General features: G+C 43.1%; 1 protein-coding gene across 2 annotated transcripts in view; it reads right to left on the bottom strand.

Annotated features, from left to right (window-relative positions):
* Nucleotides 1-4,457: 4,457 nt before the first annotated feature.
* The window catches only part of PTGES3L (prostaglandin E synthase 3 like), a 250,805-nt gene continuing 233,867 nt past the window's right edge, over nucleotides 4,458-21,395 (bottom strand). The window contains exon 7 of one of the 2 annotated variants that reach the window (XM_077459447.1): nucleotides 4,458-4,681. In XM_077459447.1, coding sequence (XP_077315573.1) covers nucleotides 4,676-4,681 — 6 coding nt within the window. In that variant the 3' untranslated portion in view covers nucleotides 4,458-4,675. Of the gene's footprint in view, nucleotides 4,682-9,852; nucleotides 9,867-21,395 lie in introns of those variants that run through there. The other variant, XM_077459448.1, reaches the window with a different exon arrangement.

The raw sequence follows: 21,395 nt of genomic DNA, 5'->3' as shown, positions 1-21,395 counted from the left end.
TATTGACCACATATTATGTACCCCAATAATCCTAGCTAATGCAAAAGACGCCACTATACTTCCCTGCTCCTTGTCAGATCATCATATTGTCACATTTAGTACCCATTTTATTGGCCTAACCTCTACCCCCTACTCATGGAGACTCAACGAATCTCTACTAACAGATCCCACCCACCAACATGAAATTGAAAACGGAAATAAAAGAATATTTTTCATTAAACTCAACACCAGATATTTCCCAATCTACGCTTTGGATGGCACACAAAGCAGTTCTAAGAGGTCACCTTATCAAACGTGCTGCCCAAAGTAAGACTGAAATGGGAAAAAATCCATGCTATCACTAAAGACCTTAACAAATTATACAAAGTCCATACAAACACTCACGACCCTGATATCTTTAATGTAATATCCCAAAAACGTAATGAACTGGATTCCTTATTAACGTTTAAAGCTGAAAAAGCACTTAGATGGTCGAAGGCTAAATTTTTCTTATCCAGCAACAATTACTCCACAATGTTCGCACGAAAACCTACACGTTTATAAACTTAAAAATAACTCCAATCAAATAATCACTCACCCACAAGAAGTGTTCTCCATTTTCAAGAATTTTTACTCAAATTTACTTTCAACCCCGTCCTCACCAATCCCCCCCACATCACTCTCTTGGTTAGACAACCTTCCCTTTCCCAAACTTACGCAAACACAATTAGATAATTTAAATGCCCCATGCACAGAAGAAGAACTACTTATAATAATCAAATCCCTTAAAAAAAATTCTGCCCCAGGTCCAGATGGATTCTCCTCCTTCTATTACAAACAATTTCACCAAATATTAATACTAAATTTAATAAAGCTATATAATAATGTTCTAAAAGGGAACCACTTCCCAGAGGAGATGTTATATGCAAATATGTCACTCATCCCGAAACCAAATAAAGACCATACATTACCACAGAATTACAGACCAATCTCAGTAATAAACAATGATCTTAAAATATTCAGTCAAATCTTGTCAAATAGATTAGCATCAATAATCCCCTCCTTAATTTCTCCCTATCAATCAGGCTTCATCCCAGGCAGACAAATCACAGACAATATAAGATTAGTTACAAATGTTATTCAAGATGCCAATATTAACTCCAAATCAGTTTTTCTACTTAGTTTGGACATTAGCAATGCTTTCGACAGCGTATCATGGAACTTTCTAGATATAATTTTAGATAAATATGGCTTTAAAGGGGAATTTATACATGCATTCCACGCACTATACCATAACCCATCTACCAGAATAAGACTACCAGGTTGTAATTCAGATTTTTTCAATGTCAGGAGAGGCACTCGGCAAGGCTGCCCCCTTTCCCCATTACTTTTCGCTTTAGCGATAGAACCCTTAGCAACAGCTATTCTACAAAACCCCGACATTAAAGGCTATACTACAAACAACAACACATATAAATTAAGTATGTACGCAGACGACATGATCCTCTTCCTTACACAACCAAATATCGCCCTACCGAACCTGTTACAAACACTTAACACCTTTGCGTCTCTATCAGGGCTGACAGTAAACGTCTCTAAGTCTGTAGGTATGCTGATTTATATCCCACCATCTCAATTAGATACCCTACGCTCTACATTTGATTTCTCGTGGTCACTAGAATCACTCCCCTACCTGGGCATCTTCCTTACCCCCAACATCAATGATTTATATTCCAAAAATGATATACCTTTAATTAATAAAATAAGATCAACCCTCAAAATGTGGAAATCATTTAAAATTTCATTCTTAGGCAAAATCACAGCAGTTAAAATGACCATTCTACCAAAAAATGTATATCTATTTAGAGCACTACCAATCAGACTAAATAAAATAATGATCTCAAGATTCCAGACAATTATTAATAAATATGTATGGCTTGACTCCCACCCACGCTTACCCAGACTGGTATTATACAAACCACAGAGAAATGGAGGCTTAGGCCTCCCGGACTTTTGGTTATACTATCTGTCTGCAAAATGGGCGCAAATGGCCCAATGGCATATTTACAACTCTAAGGCCGCGTACACACGGGCGGACTGTCCGTCCAACTAAGTCCGTCAGACAGTCCGTCCTACTTTTGAATGAACGGACTTGACCACACACGATGAACAGACAGTCCGCTGAAAGCTTGCGCGATGACGTGTACAGCACGTACGACGGGACTAGAAACACGACGTCCAAAACACTGCAATGCAACCTTCGGCCGTGTAAATCCTTTCTGAGCATGCGCCATACTTAGTCCGTCCAACTAGCCTACTCACGAGCGGACTGTCCGCTGAAACCAAGTTTGGACGGACTGTATTACGGAAATTCCGAAAGACTTAGTCCGCCAGACTGTCCGCTGAAAAAGTCCGCTGAAGCCCACACACAAGCGGACTGTCCGCTGAAACACGTTTCAGCGGACCAAGTCCGTCAGACAGTCCGCCCGTGTGTACGCGGCCTAAGATACCATGGGTCAGATTTGAACAAGAGTCTATCAAACCACTATCTATTACACTCATATCAATTATGGAATTTACACAATAAAAAATTCAATCTTATTTCTAGATCCTTTATAGGAGATCCAAGATTCCCACAGAACAACAATGATATGGTGGACTTGTCATGGTGGATCAACCATAATCTGACCTCCCTTACGAATTTTATAGAAAACAACAATTTCTCCTCATTTGCATCTCTTAAATTAAAACATCAGATCCCAAATACAGAATTTTGTGGATACTTGCAGATTAGACATTTCTTCAATACATATTTCCAAACAACAAATCCCCCTCCCCCCTCGTTTTTTGAAAATATCTGTCTTAAAGCACCAAGAAAATCCGGTCTCATCTCAGAAATATATCTTAACCTTCTCAATCACACTGAAATAACCAAACTCCCATACATGATCAAATGGGAACAGGAAATAAATCTCTTGCTCTCATCTCACGATTGGGACAGTTGTATTAGCAATTTACACAAATGCACGAGATCAATCACAGTCAAAGAGACCGCACTAAAATTATTTACCAGATGGTACTATACCCCAGTCAAATTACATTCAATATACCCCACAACACCTCATACATGCTTCAGAGGCTGTAATTCCCCAGGCTCATTCTCACACATCTTCTGGGACTGTTCCAAAATCATATATATGGAAACAGTTAGAGAATTTTGCCTCAGTGATCTCAAATAATAACATAAAACTAACCTTACAGCAGTGTTTCTCAATTCCAGTCCTCATGGCCCACTAACAGGTCATGTTTTCAGGCTTTCCATTATTTTGCACAGGTGATTCGACCAGTTTCACTGCCTTAGTAATTACCCCAGCTGTTTCATCTGAGGGAAATCCTGAAAACATGACCTGTTAGTGTGCCATGAGGACTGGAATTGAGAAACACTGCCTTACAGAATTGTCTCCTATATGCTCCTATCCCCTCTCTTTCCACCTACAATATGAGATTGATTCATACAATATGTGTCGCAATTCATTGGCTAATTGCTTTCCATTGGAAATCGCATTCCATCCCCTTGGATCCCCTTAAAAACAGAATTAACAACATTAATCTGATGGAAAAGATATTCCATATCACACAGAATACCACACATTTATATAGTAAGAAATGGGATCCCTGGTTTAATCATTCTACCTCCTTTTTTAATCCTCCCTGAAATTGGGTCTCCTATACATGACTGTCTAAGACTTAGGGTCCTTTCACATGGGGCGGATCAGTTCTGATCCGCCCCGTGGATATCCGCTTGCTCAGCGGGGATCACTCCGTCGATCCCCGCTGAGCAGGGAGATGACAGGTCTGTCTCTGCACACTGCGCAGGGACGGACCTGTCACAGCGCCGCTCTCCCCTATGGGAGATCGGATGACGACGGACCGCAGTGCCCGTCGTCACCCGATCCGATCCGCAGATGGATGGAAAAATAGCTTTTTCCTCCGTTACACTTTTTCGGATCGGAGCGGGTCGGATGTCAGCAGACATGTCACCGCTGACATCCGACGCTCCATAGAGCTCTATGGAGCACCCATTCAGGTCCGCCTGAAAAACTGACAGGCCGGCCTGAACGGGACGTCAGTGTGAAAGGGGCCTAACTGCACTATTGCGGCTCTAGCCCATCGCTATGCCAAATTAAATCACAAACTATTGCAATATATATGCACTGAATTTTGTACAAATGTTGTATCTATGGTGATTTTCTATGCTTAACTTGACATACATTGCATTTATTATGTTATATCTATGCTTACTCTCTGTACTTCCCCTATGTACCAAATAAAAATCGTTTGTAAACAAAAAAAAAATGGTATATTTAGCAGACCAAAAAGAGATAAAATAGAGGAATTCGCTGAAATGGTTTACAAGCACAGAAAATGGAAGAGCTTACCCGGGGTTTTTTTAGCAACAAAATCTTTGAGAAGAGTAATTAGTTAAAGTCTTTTATTCAAGCAAAGTATGAATTCAATTATACAATAAGATTTGAGATAAAAATTATGTTTAGCGACACAAACATAAACTATCACACCAATGGCAAACAATACACCAAGGAGACCATGGTTTGTAATTACATTGTGGCATTACTATCCAAAGGAATTCCCCGATGCATTTCGACCCTTTAATTTCTGGTCTTCTTCAGGGATATTTTTAATTCTAGGAAATATATAAAAAAGTCAAATTTTAGACAACATTGTTAACATTCTGTAGTATACAGAACATAATTAAACATTTCATAGTGTTCAGAAATACATCTTCATATGTACAGTGATATATTTATCATTATGAAGATGGAAAGGTGAGAATGTATTGCACAAACAGGATTACTTAAAACAGCTGCATTCCATGGTCCCAAAATGCCCGCATGTCCCCTCTGCACCCTCTAGGTGAGTCCATAGGGCTTACAGAGAGCCACGCGTTTGGACCTCAAGAGGAAGGTATAGGGAGAGGCACCTGCAATTTCGTATTGAGGAATCTCCATAAGTAATCAAATATTCTATGAGTATAGAGTACTACTGTTTTTTTTTTTCAATTCTGTTTTTATTTTTAATTATTATAAAGTATTACACATAATTAAACAATTTCAAAACATATATATTACTTACGTGCATAATAATCACATTTATTATTTTATTTCCTCTTCCCCCCCCCCCCCTCCCAAACATATCCTGAATATTTTAACATAAAAAAAAAAAGGAAGAAATACACATCCAACCCCTCCCCCCATTTCTCCCTTCCCTCTCTCCTCCGCGAATCCTTCCCTCCCTTTTCTTCCCTCCTTCTTCCTCAATTTTTTACCAATTTCCTATGCTGTCTCCAGGGAGTCCAAACCAGGAGGCACCTTTTATACGTATCTAAAAGTATCTCCATTCTCTCTATGTTATCCATTTCTAGGGCCCATTCGTTTATCGAAGGAGACTAAGTTGATCGCCAGTGCCGCGGTATCACAGTTCTTGCTGCCGTCAACCAGTATCCGAGAAGATTCTTTTTAATGTTTTTATATGTTCTTGGTAACAGAGAGAAGGGTGATTTGTGGTATGTTTGGGATTACCTCCCCAGTAACTATTGTGTATAATTGCATAATCTTTTCCCAAAAAACAAAAATTAGGGGACATTCCCACCAAATATGAAGCAATGTACCCTTGTCTGTATGGCACCGCCAACATATATCTGATTTTTCTGGGTATATACGATGGAGTGTCACTGGGCTCCAATACCATCTTGAGAGCAACTTGTAATTCGTCTCTTGTGCTTTAATTGACGGTGATAAACAGTGAGAAAAATTAAATGCCTTCTCCCATTCCCCAACCTCAATTTGAGCATTGATCTCATTAACCCATTTATTTATATATTCCGGGGGCTCCGGGTGATTTTTAATAATAAACATCTTATATAGTACTGATATAACATGTTTTGGTTTTTGATCTTGTGTCAGGAGAGTTTCAAGTTGTGTTAAATCTCTACCCAGAGACTTGCTTGAATGAATTGTACACCAAAATGCCAGTAACTGCCAAAACTCCAACATTTGCATAGATGATGGTCGCTGTGTAGGGAATAGATTTAATAAAGACGGAATTGTCCCCTGGCATAAAATATTGCTCAGTCTATAATGGGATTCCCTATTCCATATAAGAAACCTAATGCCGGTGGAAAAAAGGGATTGCCAAATAAAGGTGTCATAGGTCCTTTATAGGAGGAAAGTTCTAATTTTATAGCTGTTTTACCCCATATATTCAACACATGGGATGTGAGAGAGAGCATAGTCTAACAACTCTCGATTTAAATTACTACCAGATAAATCTAGCCATGGCAACACCTTTAAATCTAGTTGATTCAACCCTTGTTCTATTTTTACCCATTGTTTGGTTTCCGAACAATAGAACCAATCTACCAGTCTAGTAAAAACAGCCGAGACGTAATAATAATACAAGTCAGGTGCACCCGCACCTCCTTTCGTTTTTGGTAATGATAATAATTTCCTTTGTAGTCTTGGTTTTTTATGGCCCCAAATAAATTTTGTAAAAGCCGATTGTAAAGTGGAAAAGAATGATCTAGGGACACCAACTGGGATAGTTTGAAAAAAATACAAGAACCGTGGTATTATATCCATTTTTTATATATTAATCCTCCCAAACCATGAATGTTGCTTAACATCATATTTTTTTAGATCTTGTAAAGTACGTTGCAGGAGAGGAACATAATTCATTGAATATAGATGAATTGGGTCCGGGGGGATTTTAACACCTAAATATTTTAAAGCTGCAGAGCAAATCTTAAATGTAAAATTAGCTCTCAGCATTGCAACCAGTACTACTGTGCGATCTAAAATGGTTGATAATCAAGTTTTAGAATTATATGGACTGATATTACTCATTCATTTTATTTTATATGTTCATTTAATTGGTTTATATAGAGCTTAATTAGTATTGCCTTTCATATGATGAAATAATAAGTGATATTACCCAATTGGTCACTGTGCAAGGTAGTGAGGTGGTGTGTATTAGGATAAATGGGTAATGAAGTCTAATGAGGTGGGTTGCATAGAGGTGATGTGTAAACAAACAAAATTCTTGGGAGTGCAAAAGTGTGTGAAAAACACATAGTGGCCACCGCTTATTACCTTTACTAATAAAAAGAATTTCATTGTAGGTGAACAGAAATAAAAATTTAAAGTGTCAGATAAGCAGGGATATATGGCACTGATAACAAGTGTTCAAAGTGTTAAGGGTGAGACCATGTCTATGTTAAATTTGAAATATCTATATGTTGGTTGATTTGTAAAAAGCCTCAATTGTGAGACCTATGAATAGGTTAATTGGTTAGTGTGATACAAATAGCAGCCTTAGAAGTCCAAAAGTTGCACTTTCTTAATGCTACAATCCTTCCTATGTGTGTTGATGACATTCCAGAGGTCACATCAGGATCCTCTGGAAGCTGAAAGTTTAAATAATATCAAAATTGTATATCCATTGCTGGCAGGTGTTGGTCTCCTCCACATCTTCCCTCCCATTCACAGTCCCTGCCACCATGATTGCGGTGTCCGCATGGCCCAATCGACATTGTGAAAGGCAATGCCTCAGCATCTGCCATCGCCTCTGATGCAATTGCGCGATGTCATGACGTCACGCGCATGTGCGGCAAAAACTTCACCTGTGCGCAACGCCTCTGATCATCCGGCAGTGATCAAGAGACGCCGCCGGCACAAAAGATGCTCCCTCCAGTGGCCAAGGGAGAAAGGTCCAACTGTGGGAACATAAGGTGGGGAGAACCACAAAGGATTTGCATCTCCCCACCGTGGCGGGAAGCCATAATTGAAAGGGGGGACACTCAACCAGGGCCGCAGAGAGAGACACACAGTGGTACACCATGGAGCAAACATGTATTAAACAAAATGTAATAATTATTCTTGTCATTAATACAAACATGTATTCTTTGTAATTGTAATTTTCTTTGTTTCAAAGAGCTGAAGGTATATTGTGTTCAACCGATTTAGATATAAAAAGGAGGGAAATGTATATCTATTCCACCCCGGGAGTTATCTTCTCCTAGACTTGTTAGCTATCTATTGGACCAAGAAATGGGTTCCCTTTAGTATTGGCTATTTACGCCATTATGTAAAATCCTTCACATGTTACCATAAAGGTGACTGAAAGAGAAAACTTGCCATATTTACAAAAAAAATGTGATATACCTCAGCTTGTATTGCAACTCTCATATGTTCAAAGGGATGCAGGTGTTTAACCACCCAAGGATTATGCAAAATGGAAAAAGACATGAGAATCAACCAGGCTGCACACCCCAAAAGTATACAGAAAGGAAGGGAAGAGTTTTCCCAGGTTTTTTTAGCCGCATAATCTTAGAGAAGAGTAATTAGTTAAAAGTATTTTATTCAAGCAAAGAATGAATTCAATTATACAAGAAGATTTGAGATAAAAATTATGGTTAGCAACACAAACAACATAAGACATCACCAATGGTACCTCCGTTTTTATAGCCAAGCAATATAAGCAATATACTCTTACCCTATAAAACAGAGGAGTGGGAGCTCTGTGTCCTATGATGTACTCCAAGAAAAGGATTTTACAGGTAAGCTGTTTTAAAAATCCTATTTTCTTTATCGCATATCATAGGACACAGAGCCTCAAGTAATTACTTGGTGGGATGTCCCATAGCAATGCTACTTGAGGGGAGGGAGACACAACCCGTAGGGTAACCCCTAGACCTGAGGACTTTATACTGCTGCTTGCAGCACACTGTGCCCAAAGGCGATATCCTCATTCCATCTTAAAACCCCCTGATAAAATTTTGCAAATGTATATACTGAAGTCCAAGTCGCGGCCTTGCAGATTTGAGACATGAAGGCCTGGTGACGCACTGCCCAAGACGCACCAACCACTCTGGTAGAGTGCGCCTTAACTTGAAAAGGGGGAATTTTTCCCTTTAAATCATAAGTTTGAATTATAACTTGCCGAATCCACTTAGCGACAGTGGATTTTGACGCTGCCTGTCCTTTCTTAGGACCGTCTGGCAGAATAAATAAGACGTCAGTCTTACGAATCTGAGCAGTTTTCTTCAAATAGATCTTCACTGCTCTCACTACATCAAGGCAATGTAGTCAACAACACAAAACTCCAGCGCTAAGATTTTTTGGTCTTATGCTGGCCATACACCATACAATTCTCCTTCTATGAATCTCCCCCAGATCTACCAAAACCATATAATATGAGGCCAAATCTAAACACCTTCAATGCGTGTGCAATCAGACAGGCCCTTGTACTAAACAGCTGAAGGCAAACCCAAAGGAAATTGAATAAGAAAATTGCATGGTGTATGGCCAGCTTTATTGGCGAAAAACCAAAGTCAGATTAAAAACTAGTGATTCCGAGTGGTATGCAGGGCAGCTGAAAAAACGTCCGGAGAGAGGTTCACGTGAATACAATATAAACTCAGCGCTCAGTGGAACTCAACATAAATACAATCAATTAATTAAAAATATCACATTTAATTAAAAGAGAAGCACAGAGATAAAGTCATTAATATCCAGCACAACAGTGAGGGATGTACTTATTGCACAATCAAGTAAAAATCCAAAATCCTCGGGTATAGGTCTATTAACAGGTAGCCAAAGCTCTATGCTTTGGCTACCTGTTAATAGATCTATAGCCGAGAGTTAACCCCTTGTTTCCTGAAGGAAGGTGGCACAGTGTACTATTACTTTTGCTTTAGTCCTACTTTTGGATTTTTACTTGACTGTGCAATAAGTACATCCCTCACTGTTGTGCTGGATATTAATGACTTTACCTCTGTGCTTCTCTTTTGATTAAATGTGATATTTTTAATTGATTGTATTTATGTTGAGTTCCACTGAGCGCTGATTTTAAATTGTATGCAAGGCAATGTAGTGACTTTTCTTCCCGGGAACATGGTCTTGGGAAAAACAAAGGCAGGACAATATCTTCATTCAGATGAAAGCCTGAAACCACTTTTGGAAAAAAGCCTCCTTGCTGAGGATATAGCAACAAAAATACCAGCTTCCTTGTCAAAAGGACTAAAGTAATATGCTGTAACAGTTCGAATGGCTATTTTCGTAACACAGACAAAACTAAATTTAAGTCCCAAGGGCTTAAGGGTGATTTAACTGGCAGATTGATCTGCAGTACTCCTTGCATGAAACCCCAGACTAAAGAATGCGTAGCAAGCGATCTTTGAAACAAAATTGATAAGACTGAGATTTGGCCCTTAATAGCACTCAGGGCCAACTTCATCTCTACGCCTAACTGTAGAAAGGCAAGAATTCTGCCTATGATATACCTCCGAGGGTGCCAACCCTTGGATTCACACCAGGAAACATAAGCTTTCCAGACTCTATAATATATAGCTCTAGAAGCTGGCTTCCTAGCATTAATCAAAGTAGAGATAACTGACCTGGAAAGCCCACGTTTCTTCAGAATGTGGGTCTCAATAGCCAAGCCGTTAAATTTAGTGTTCGTAAAGTAGGATGGAATATCGGCCCCTGAGATACTGGGAGGGGCCATGGACCCTCTGCTGTCCTAGTTTCATAGTTAGTAAGGTTGAATAAAGACACCGGTCCATCCAGTTCAAACCAGTCTACAATTGCCCCTATCCCTATACATTGCACACTCACATTGGTCCCCATCCTCAAGGAGCCCACCTTTAAGATTTCTGCGTACCATGACCTTCTGGGCCATGCTGGTGCTATCAGTATTACCGACTTTCTTTCCAGCTTGATCCTGCAAAGAAGCCGAGAGGGAAATGCATAGATCAGTGAGAACTGATCTCACGGGGTCACCAACGCATCTGTTCCGTATGTGAGTGGGTCCCTTATCCTGGATACAAAGTTGACTAGCTTTGTGTTGAATCTGGATGCTAGAAGGTCTACGTCCGGAGTCCCCCATCTTTGGCAAACAGCTCAAAACACTTTGGGGTGAAGAGACAATTCCCCCGGGAATAACTGCTGGCGACTTAGATAGTCCGCCTGTCAATTCTCTACTCCCGAAATGAAAACTGCCGATAGCATGGGACATTCTCTTCTGCCCAAGTTAGAATCTGGTTCACCTCTCTCTGAGCTGAGAGACTTCTGTTGCCCCTTCAGTGATTGATATATGCCACAGCCGTGTGTTGGATTGGATCCTGACAGGAAGATTCTTTAACCTGGAGGTCCAGATCTTAGAGCCAGATACACTGCCCAAATCTCTAGGATGTTGATGGGTAAGGTTCTTTCGGTTCCTGACCATCGTCCTTGGACAGTCATCCTCTCTAGTATTGCTCCCCAGTCTTAAAGGCTGGCATATGTCGTTACTACCTTCCAGATAAATGGTCTGAATGTTTTTCCCTTCAGCAAGTTCTGGGATAGTAACCACCAACTGAGGCTCTGGGACACTCTTGGGTAGGGATGAGCCGAACACCCCCCGGTTCGGTTCACACCAGAACTTTCGAACGGACTGAAAATTTGTGCGAACTTTAGAACCCCATTGAAGTCTATGGGGCTCGAACGTTTGAAATAAAAAAGTGCTAATTTTAATGGCCAATATGCAAGATACTGTCCTAAAAAGGGTTTGGGGACCTGGCTCCTGCCCCAGGGGACATGGGTCAATGCCCAAAATGTTTTTAAAAATGGCCGTTTTTGCGGGAGCACTGATTTTAATGACAATTAAAGTGAAAAAAGTGAAATATGCCTTTAAATATCGTGCCTGGGGGGTGTCTATAGTATGCCTGTGAAGTGCCACGTGTTTCCCGTGTTTATAACAGTCCTTGCACAAAATGACATTTAACGGAAGAAAAGTCATTTAAAACTGCTTGCGGTTTTAATGTAATATCGGCTTCCGGCAATATGGATGAAAATCATTGAGAAAAATGGCATGGGTAGCCCCCCTGCCCATTACCAGCCCCTTCAGGTCTTGTACGGATATTAAGGAGAACCCCGTACCCATATTAAAAAAAGGAAAGAGGTGGGGCCCCCAGGCCCTATATACTCAGAACAGCAGTATACAGGTGATGCAAACAAGACAGGGACTGTGTAGTTTTGTTGTGTTAAGTAGAATTTGTTTGTAATTTTGAACTGGTACATTTTTAAAGTGTAGCTCCAGTCAAAAAATATATTTTTAAGCTTTTTGGAAAACATGGGAAGGGTTATCACCCCTGTATAATTTGTTTTGCCGTCCGTCTTTTTTCATCTCACTTCCTGTTGTCTCCTTCCGTTTGCAAGTAGCAGACGTTTGTAAGTTGGATGTTTGAAAGTAGGGGCCTGCCCTATATGCTCTGCAGAAATGGCGGAACAAGGTGTTGGTGTTGCCACAACATTGTAAGCCCTCAAAGTGACTCTTGGTGGGTGCTGGAGTGCCCTGGTGTGAACGATTATATCAAGAATTGTAATTACATGCCATTGTTGAAATGTGGTAGAAAAATTGGGCCTTTGGTGGTTGTGGTGCTGGTGCCACAACACTATAAGTCCTCACAGTTACTCTCGGTGGGCACAGGAACGGGCCCTGCTGTGAAATATTATATCAAGAATTGTAATTACATGCCCCTGTTAAACAGGGGCTGAAAAATTGGGCCTTAGGCACTGGTGCTAGTGCCACGACACTGCAACCTCTCCCATATACTCTAGTTGTAGTGCAGGAATGAGCCCTGCTGCAAAGCATTGCATCAAAAATTGTAATGAAACGCCCCTGTTAAACAGGGGCTGAAAAATTGGGCCTTAGGCACTGGTGCTGGTGCCACGACACTGCAACCTCTCCCATATAATCTAGCTGTGGTGCAGGAATGAGCCCTGCTGCAAAGCATTGCAACAAAAATTGTAATTAAACGCCCCTGTTAAACAGGGGCTTAAAAATTGGGCTGGTGGCATCACCCACAACCAAAAGTGTTCTTCCAACATATCAGCGGAGGAGGAAGAACATCCACACACACACCAGACAATCAACATAACAGGACAGTCGCTCAGCATCAGCATAGACAGTCTTGAAGGGATGTGATATTTCAATAAAAAATTATCTGATTACATCAGCTTCAGGTGCTTGGTAGCTGTGGGTGATCCAGGACTGATTCAGCTTTATGAAGGTCAGTCGATCAACCGAGTCAGTGGACAGGCGCACCCTGTGATCGGTAACAAAGCCACCAGCAGCACTGAAGGTGCGTTCCGAAAGAACGCTGGATGCAGGACAGGCCAGTAGCTCAATTGCATACTGTGCAAGCTCTGGCCAGTGATCCATCCTCAAGACCCAGTAAGCCAGAGGATTTTCGGTGGGAAAGGTGTCCAAGTCTGACCTTGCCCCTAGGTATTCCTGCACCATGTAAATCAGACGCTGGTGATGGTTGCTGGAACCGATCATACCTTGGGGCTGTGGACTAAAAAATTGTCTGAACGCATCGGTCAGACGGCCACCTTCTCCACCTCTCCTTCTGACCGATGCCTCAGCAACACGTTGTCCAGGACCAGGAGTTTGTAACCTCCCAGTCTCTGGGAACGTGTTGCACAGACCTTTCTGCAAGGCCTCCCGGAGATGGTCTCATCCTCTGCTCCCTCTGCGATGGCAAGATAAGGTCGGCAACCTTACCCTTGTACCGTGGATCAAGGAGAGTGGCCAGGCATTCGGTCCAGAGTCCTCTGGGTCACTAAGGACAACATGATCCTCAGCTACCTCCTCCCAGCCACGTACAAGTCTATGGGTTTCTTGGGACATCATCCCTATAAGACTGCTGCTGCTGCTGAGTGCCAGCCTCAACCTCCATGCTGACACAATCATCCTCCTCCTCATCCTCCTCCTGTGTGATGGGTGGGACAGCAGGAACACTGTCTGGATAAAGGGGACCTTGAGAGGCAAGGAAGTCCTCCTCTTCCTGCCCATTAGACATGTGCAGAGTAAAATATTTTTTTTCGGAATTTCGTTTTCGTTCCGAAAAATTTATTTAGTTACTCCCGAAATTTGTTTTTATTTATTTCGTTTTTCCTTCAAAAATTGCATTCGTCTGAAAATCCACTTGAATTACGGTCAAATCTGTCTTTGAAGGCTTATGGTGTCTATCGAATGTATAAAGAAGATTCAAGGGAGCTAGCATACAGTATAGCATACTTCGTGTGAACTTAAGAACCCTATTAAAGTCTATGAGACTCCAACGTTCAAAATCTAAAGTGCTAATTTTAAAGGCTAATATGCAAGTTACTGTCCTAAAAAGTGTTTGGGGACCTGGGTCCTGCCCCAGGGGACATGTGTCAATGCAAAAAAAAGTTTTAAAAACTGCCGTTTTTTCGGGAGCAGTGATTTTAATAATGATTAAAATGAAACAATAAAAGTGTAATATTCCTTTAAACTTCGTACCTGGGGGTGTCTATAGTATGCCTGTGAAGGGGCGCATGTTTCTGGTGCTTAGAACTGTCCCTGCACAAAGTGTCATTTATGCAGGAAAAAAGTCCTTTAAAATCACTCGCAGCTATTATGAATTGTCGGCTCCGTAATACAGAGAACAACAGAGAAAGTCATTGATAAAAAAAATCAATAAAAAAAAAAAAAAAAAAGCATGGGGTCCCCCCAAATTCAATTTCCAGGCCCTTCAGGTCTGGTATGGAGATTAAGGGGAACCCTGCCTCAAATAAAAAAAAAAAAATTGACGTGGGGTTCCCCCTAAAAATCCATACCAGACCCTTTATCTGAGCATGCAACCTGGCAGGCCGCAGGAAAAGAGGGGGGGCGCTCTCCTGAACCTTACCAGGCCACATGCCCTCAACATTGGGAGGATGCTTTGGGGGTCTGTGACCCCTCAAAGCACCTTGTCCCCATGTTGATGTGGAGAAGGTCCTCATCCCCACAACCCTGGCCGGTGGCTGTGGGGGACTGCGGGCGGGGGGCTTATCAGAATCTGGAAGCCCCCTTTAGCAAGGGGACCCCCAGATCCCTGCCCCCCGTTTGAAATGGTAAGGGGGTATAAAAGTACCCCCCTACCATTTCACAAAGAAAGTGTAAAAAATAGTTAAATAAGACAAACACACTTTTGAAAAATTCCTTTATTAAAAATAAAACATTTAAAAAAAAGATTCCAGCGATGCTAATCCACTCTTGCTATCCAGCGATGGATGGATGATCATCTCTCTGGGGTCCAGCGATGGCTGATCTCATCCAGCGCAGCGAATCCATCCATCTTCTGTCTCCACAGAGGAGACACTGCGGGGAACCCTGGCGGCCTGACGTTTGTTATATGCGGAGGGCGGGGCCACCTGTCACCTGACCCCGCCCCCCCTCTGATGTAACGGAAACCTGCCTGTGTTACATCAGAGGGGGGGGGCGGGGTCCTGACCGCAGTATACACCATTATATCCACCTATATAGCTAGCTATATTGCTCTTCTGTAATAGAGCTTTCAGTCAGCTGTAGGAGATTGTGGGTGTTGTCTGCGTGCCCTGACCACAGTATATACCATTATATCCACCTACAGTATATAGCTAGCTATATTGCTCTTCTGTATTAGAGCTTTCAGTCAGCTGTAGAAGATTGTGGGTGTTGTCTGCGTGCCCTGACCGCAGTATACACCATTATATCCACCTATATAGCTAGCTATATTGCTCTTCTGTAATAGAGCTTTCAGTCAGCTGTAGGAGATTGTGGGTGTTGTCTGCGTGCCCTGACCTCAGTATACACCATTATATCCACCTATATAGCTAGCTATATTGCTCTTCTGTAATAGAGCTTTCAGTCAGCTGTAGGAGATTGTGGGTGTTGTCTGCGTGCCCTGACTGCAGTATACACCATTATATCCACCTATATAGCTCTACTCTAATTGAGCCATCTGCCATCTGCAGGAGTTAGTTGGTGTTGTGTGCCTCCAGCACAGCACAGTATACACCGGTATCTACCCTTTAATTCCTGTTCTATAATAAAGGCATCTGCAGGAGTTAGTGGGTGTTGTGTGTCTCCAGCACAATATACACTATCCAATTGCTGGTTTTCCCATCTCGCTTCAGGCCATTACCATGTCTGGAAGGCCAACAAGGAGAGGCAGACAGGCATGAGCCAATAAAAGAGGGCAAGCAGGCTCTTGGTCTAGAGACAACAGTGCTGGTCATGGACGCGGTGCATCGTCATCATCAGCACGTGGCCATGGGACACGCTTGTCCTTATTTTCGGCAGCTGGACGTATTGAGCCGCATCATGATGAAGGCTTGGTAGAGTGGATTCAGTTCGCATTGTGCGCTATACAAGTATTTCATTCATTCATCCTCCTCATCCTCTCTCACCCAGGCTCAGGGTACTAGCAAAGCAGCTGCCAACGCATCGTCTTCCCTCGTCTCAATGTCATCATCAGTGACTCCTTCCCTATACCCACCATGTCCTCCTGAGGAGTCCCCTGAACTCTTTGAGCACAGTGTTGGGTACATGCTCCAGGAGGATGCCCAGTGTTTTGTAGGCTCTGATGATACTCAGCTAGAGGAAGGCAGTAGCGTTAGCGCAGAGAGAGGGGATGCTCAAGAAAGACAGCAATCTGGCAGTCATGTTCCACAAGCTGCAGCATACTGCCAGGTTTGCTCCAGCGATGAAGAGGGAGGGGATGATGAGGGCACTGACTCCACGTGGGTGCCTGGTAGGAGAGAGTAGGAGGAGGCACATGTCCAACAAGGCAGGATGCCCTCCGGGGGCCAGCTTAGGGGCAGCACACCGACTGAATGACACCGCAGAGCTCCGGCTGTGCGGGGCGCTGCCTCTGCGTGTTATTATAAAAGTTCTTTGGTGTAGGCCTTTTTTGAGACAAGTGCATCAGATCGCACCGCTGCTATTTGCAACATATGTCTCTAGCGTATCTCGCGTGGCCAAAACATCAGCCGCTTGGGCACCACATGCTTGACCAGACATATGTTGACCTGCCATGCAGCTCGTTGGCAAGCGTACCTCAAAGACCCACACCAAAGAACAAAGCGGACCTCTCCTTGCTCCTCATCAGCTGGGATCTCCAACCCCACTAGACCTTCAGTGAGTTTGTGCAATGTGTGGTTCCTCCGTGGCAGGTCCCCAAACGCCACTTTTTCTCAGGGAAGGTGATTCTGGCTCTCTACCAGCATGTGGAAGGCAATGTCCTTGCCTCGCTGGACAGGGCGGTCAGCGGTAAGGTGCATATTACCGCTGACTCATGGTCCAGCAGGCATGGACAGGGACGTTACCTGTCTTTCACGGACCATTGGGTCACTCTTCTGGCAGCTGGGAAGGATGCAGGACAAGGTGCAGTAGTGTTGGAGGTTGTTCCGCCACCACGCCTCCAAAATGCTACTATTGGTTGTGACACACCTCTCTCCTCCACCCCCTCCTCTTCTTCCTCCATGGCCTCTTCCAGGGCTCTGTCCTCAGAACCAGCGGTGCTCTGTAGGCGTTCAAGGGGCTACGCAAGTACGCAGGCAAAACGATGCCATGCCGTGCTTGCGCTGGTTTGTTTGGGGGACAGGAGCCACACTGGGGCGGATGTTTTGTCAGCTCTGCAGGGGCAAGCCGAGAGGTGTTTGACGCCACCCCAGCTTAAGCCAGGAATGGTGGTTTGTGACAATGGCACCAACCTCCTCTCCGCCTCTCCGACAGGGACAACTGACCCATGTGCCCTGTGTGGCTCACGTCCTTAACCTGGTGGTGCAGCGGTTCTTGGGCAGGTACCCGGGCTCACAGGATGTCCTGAAGCAAGCCAGGAAAGTCTGTATGCATTTCCGCCGATCATTTAATGCCAGTGCTTGGCTTGCTGATCTCCAAAAAGAGTTGAACCTGCCCAAGAACCGCCTTATATGTGACATGCCCACCAGGTGGAACTCAACGTTGGCCATGCTGCAACGGCTGCACACGCAGCAGAGGACCATCAATGAGTACCTGTGTGACTACGGCACCAGGACAGGGTCAGGGGAGCTCAGTTTTTTATCACCACGCCAGTGGGGCATGATCAGGGATGCATGCACTGTCCTGTCACCATTTGAGGAGGCCACAAGGATGGTGAGCAGTGACAGTGCATGCATCAGTGACACTGTACCTCTTGTCCACCTGTTGGAGCATACGCTGCGTGGAATAATGGACAGTAGACATGTGCATTCATTTTCGTCCGAATGCATTTTCATCCGAATTTCAGATATTTTTGTTTTCGTTTTGACAAACGATAACGAAAGCACAGAATCCGAGAAACGAAAGATCCGACATAAATAAATGCTTTATTTTAGCTTTCGTTGTTACAACAGTTCGATATAGAATAGGAGATTTGACGTGACTGTGACAACAACAATCTGTGTCTATAGAACCTGTGGTCAAATGTGCCTAACCTTACCTCTATTAATCCAAGATTATATAGCGAAAATATTCGACAGAGAAAAAAGATTTGACAGAGAGAAAAGATTCTGCAAGTTACTGTCCTAAAATGTGTTTGGGGGCCTGGGTCCTGCCCCAGGGGACATGTATCAATGCAAAAAAAAAGTTTTAAAAACTGACGTTTTTTCGGGAGCAGTGATTTTAATAATGATTAAAGTGAAACAATAAAAGTGTAATATTCCTTTAAAGTTCGTACCTGGGGGGTGTCTATAGTATGCCTGTGAAGGGGCGCATGTTTCTGGTGCTTAGAACTGTCCCTGCACAAAGTGTCATTTATGCAAGCAAAAAAGTCCTTTAAAATCACTCGCAGCTATTATGAATTGTCGGCTCCGTAATACAGAGAACACTCATTGAAAGTCATTGATAAAAATAAATAAAAAAAGCGTGGCGGTCCCCCAAATTCAATTACCAGGCCCTTCAGGTCTGGTATGGATATTAAGGGGAACCCTGCGTCAAATAAAAAAATAAATAAAATCGACATGGGGTCCCCCTAAAAATCCATACCAGACCCTTTATCCGAGCACGCAACCTGGCAGGCCACAGGAAAAGAGGAGGGGACGAGAGAGCAGCCCCCCTCCCTCCTGAACCGTACCAGGCCACATGCCCTCAACATTAAGTGGAAGGAAAATTATAAATGAGTTTCAAAATTCTTTACAAATAAATATCTGAAAAGTGTGGTGTGCATTTGTTTCGAGCCTCCTTTACTTTGATACCCCTAACTAAAAATCTAGTGGAACCAATTGCCTTCAGAAGTCATCCAATTAGTAACTAGAGTCCACCTGTGTGTAATTTATTCTCAGTGTAGCAGCCATAACCATCAATGGGGCGGCCTTGACTTTTGGGCTTACTGGTTACCTCCGCTTGGCTTGTTCTTCCATGTCTAGGGGTTCCCAGGGTTAGTACCCAACGACTTTGGATGCAGACACCATAAAATGCCTTTAGAAAGGGGTAACATCCAACAAACACAGTCTCGTATGGGAACAGAGGGCAAGGGTGAAGAAACTCAGGCACCTTGAACTGCTAATCATTAGAAAGTCGCTAATACAACCCAGAGAATAGCCACTCGCAGCTGGGTGCTTCAAAGCTGAACAACTCTCATAGTCAGATATTATGGCAGTCAGCACTTTAATTTGGAACTTGCAAAGTCTATGACCTTGAATAAATTTGCAACAGAAAGTGAACAGGAACCTTTCCTCAGTAGTTGAAACGTTCTCAGCCTCCTTGGCAGTACTGGAAATGCGTGGATTCGTTAGTGTCCTTAACAACCCAGCAACCAGGCACTTCTTGGGATGCTAGCTTGTTGGCCCTCCTTTGAAGAGCCCTCCCCCAATCACTTACACAAGCTGCGGTGCCCCTCCAAGTTGAGAGCACACCTGGACATCTTGAATTACTGCTCAGTTACTGCTCCTCGGACCAGCCGGTTCTGAGACTCGGGAACAGATGGATCCTTACACCAGACCATGCAGGTCTAATGGGGCTAGTCAAACAGACCATGTTGCGGGGCGGCACACGCTCCCATGACTGGGACCCCTTGTGGGGCTACCCCGGTCCAGACTCAGGAACAGGCAGCTTCAGCATCTTAAGTAGCCATCCCCAGACTCAACGGGGCCAGACGCACCCACTGATTGGTTTCAGGAAAGGCTGATACCTAAAGTGTCCAACCAGGCCTGGTTCTGGGCCTGTCATGTGCACCTAACTGTACACATGACCAGGCAGAACCCTAACACAGCCCAGCCAAACTGATGCCAAAGTTAAACCTGCACAATCAACCCTCAGAACCCCTTTACTGCTCTGAGGAAAAACTAAATTTGTATATAGCGAACACCTTATCAAAAGTGTCGCCACTACATCAGTTTATATACACCGCTGTTCTGTGAAGCCCTCAGAGGTTTGTTAGAGGACCTTAGTGAACAAACAGCATCATGAAGGCTAAGGAACACACAAACAGCTCAGAGATAAAGTTGTGGAGAAGTTTAAAGCCGGTTTAGGTTATAAATAAATCTCAAGCTTTTAACATCTTAAAGAGTGCTGTTCTATCCATAATTGGAAAAATGAAATAGTATGGTACAAATGCAAACCTACCAAGACATGACTATCTACCTTAACTGACAAGCCAGGAAAGGAGAGTATTATGCAGAGAAGCAGCCAAGAGGCCCATGGTAACTCTGGAGAAGCTGCAGAGATTCACAGCTCAGGTGGGAGAATCTGTCCAACTATAAGTTATACACTACAGAAATATGGCCTTTATGGAAGAGTGGCAAGAAAAAAACAATTGTTGAAAGAAAGCCATAAGGAGTCCCATTTGCGATTTGCAAGAAGCCATGGGGGGGAGACAGCAAACATGTGGAAGAAGGTGCTCTGGTCAGATGAGACCAAAACTGAACATTTGGCCTAAATGTAAAACGCTTTGTGTGGCAGAAAACGGACACTGAACATCACCCTGAACACACCATCTCCACCGTGAAACATGGTGGTGGCAGCATCATGTTGTGGCGATGATTTTCTTCAACAGAGAAGCTGGTCTGAGTTGATGGGAAGATGGATTGAGCCAAAATACAGGGCAATCTTAGAAGAAAACCTGATAGAGTCTGCAAAAGACTTGAGACTGGGGGGAGGTTCACCTTTCAGAAGGACAGCAACCCTAAACATACAGCCTAAACATCATGTGTTATAATGGCCCAACAAAAGTCTAGGACCTAAATCCAACTGACAATCTGTGGCAAGACTTGAAAATTGCTGTTCACAGACACTTTCCACTCAACATGACAGAGTTTTGGCTATTTTGCAAAGAAGAATGGGCAAAAATTTTAATCTCTAGATGTGCAAATCTGGTAGAGACATATCCAAAAGGACTTGCAGCTGTAATTGCAGCAAAAGGTGGTTCTATAAAATATTGACGGGGGGGGGGGGGGGTGAATACAAATGAACACCACACATTTGTAAAAAAATTCTGAAAATCATTTATCATCTTCCGTCCACTTAATTATGTGCCACTTTGTGTTGGTCTATCACATAAAGTCCCAATAAAA

This window comes from Lithobates pipiens, unplaced genomic scaffold (assembly GCF_037356315.1).
Source record: "Lithobates pipiens isolate NorthernLeopardFrog02 unplaced genomic scaffold, aLitPip1_a1.2 Scaffold_28, whole genome shotgun sequence".
NCBI classification, from domain to species: domain Eukaryota; kingdom Metazoa; phylum Chordata; class Amphibia; order Anura; family Ranidae; genus Lithobates; species Lithobates pipiens.
This window is presented reverse-complemented; position numbering and strand designations above follow the sequence as displayed.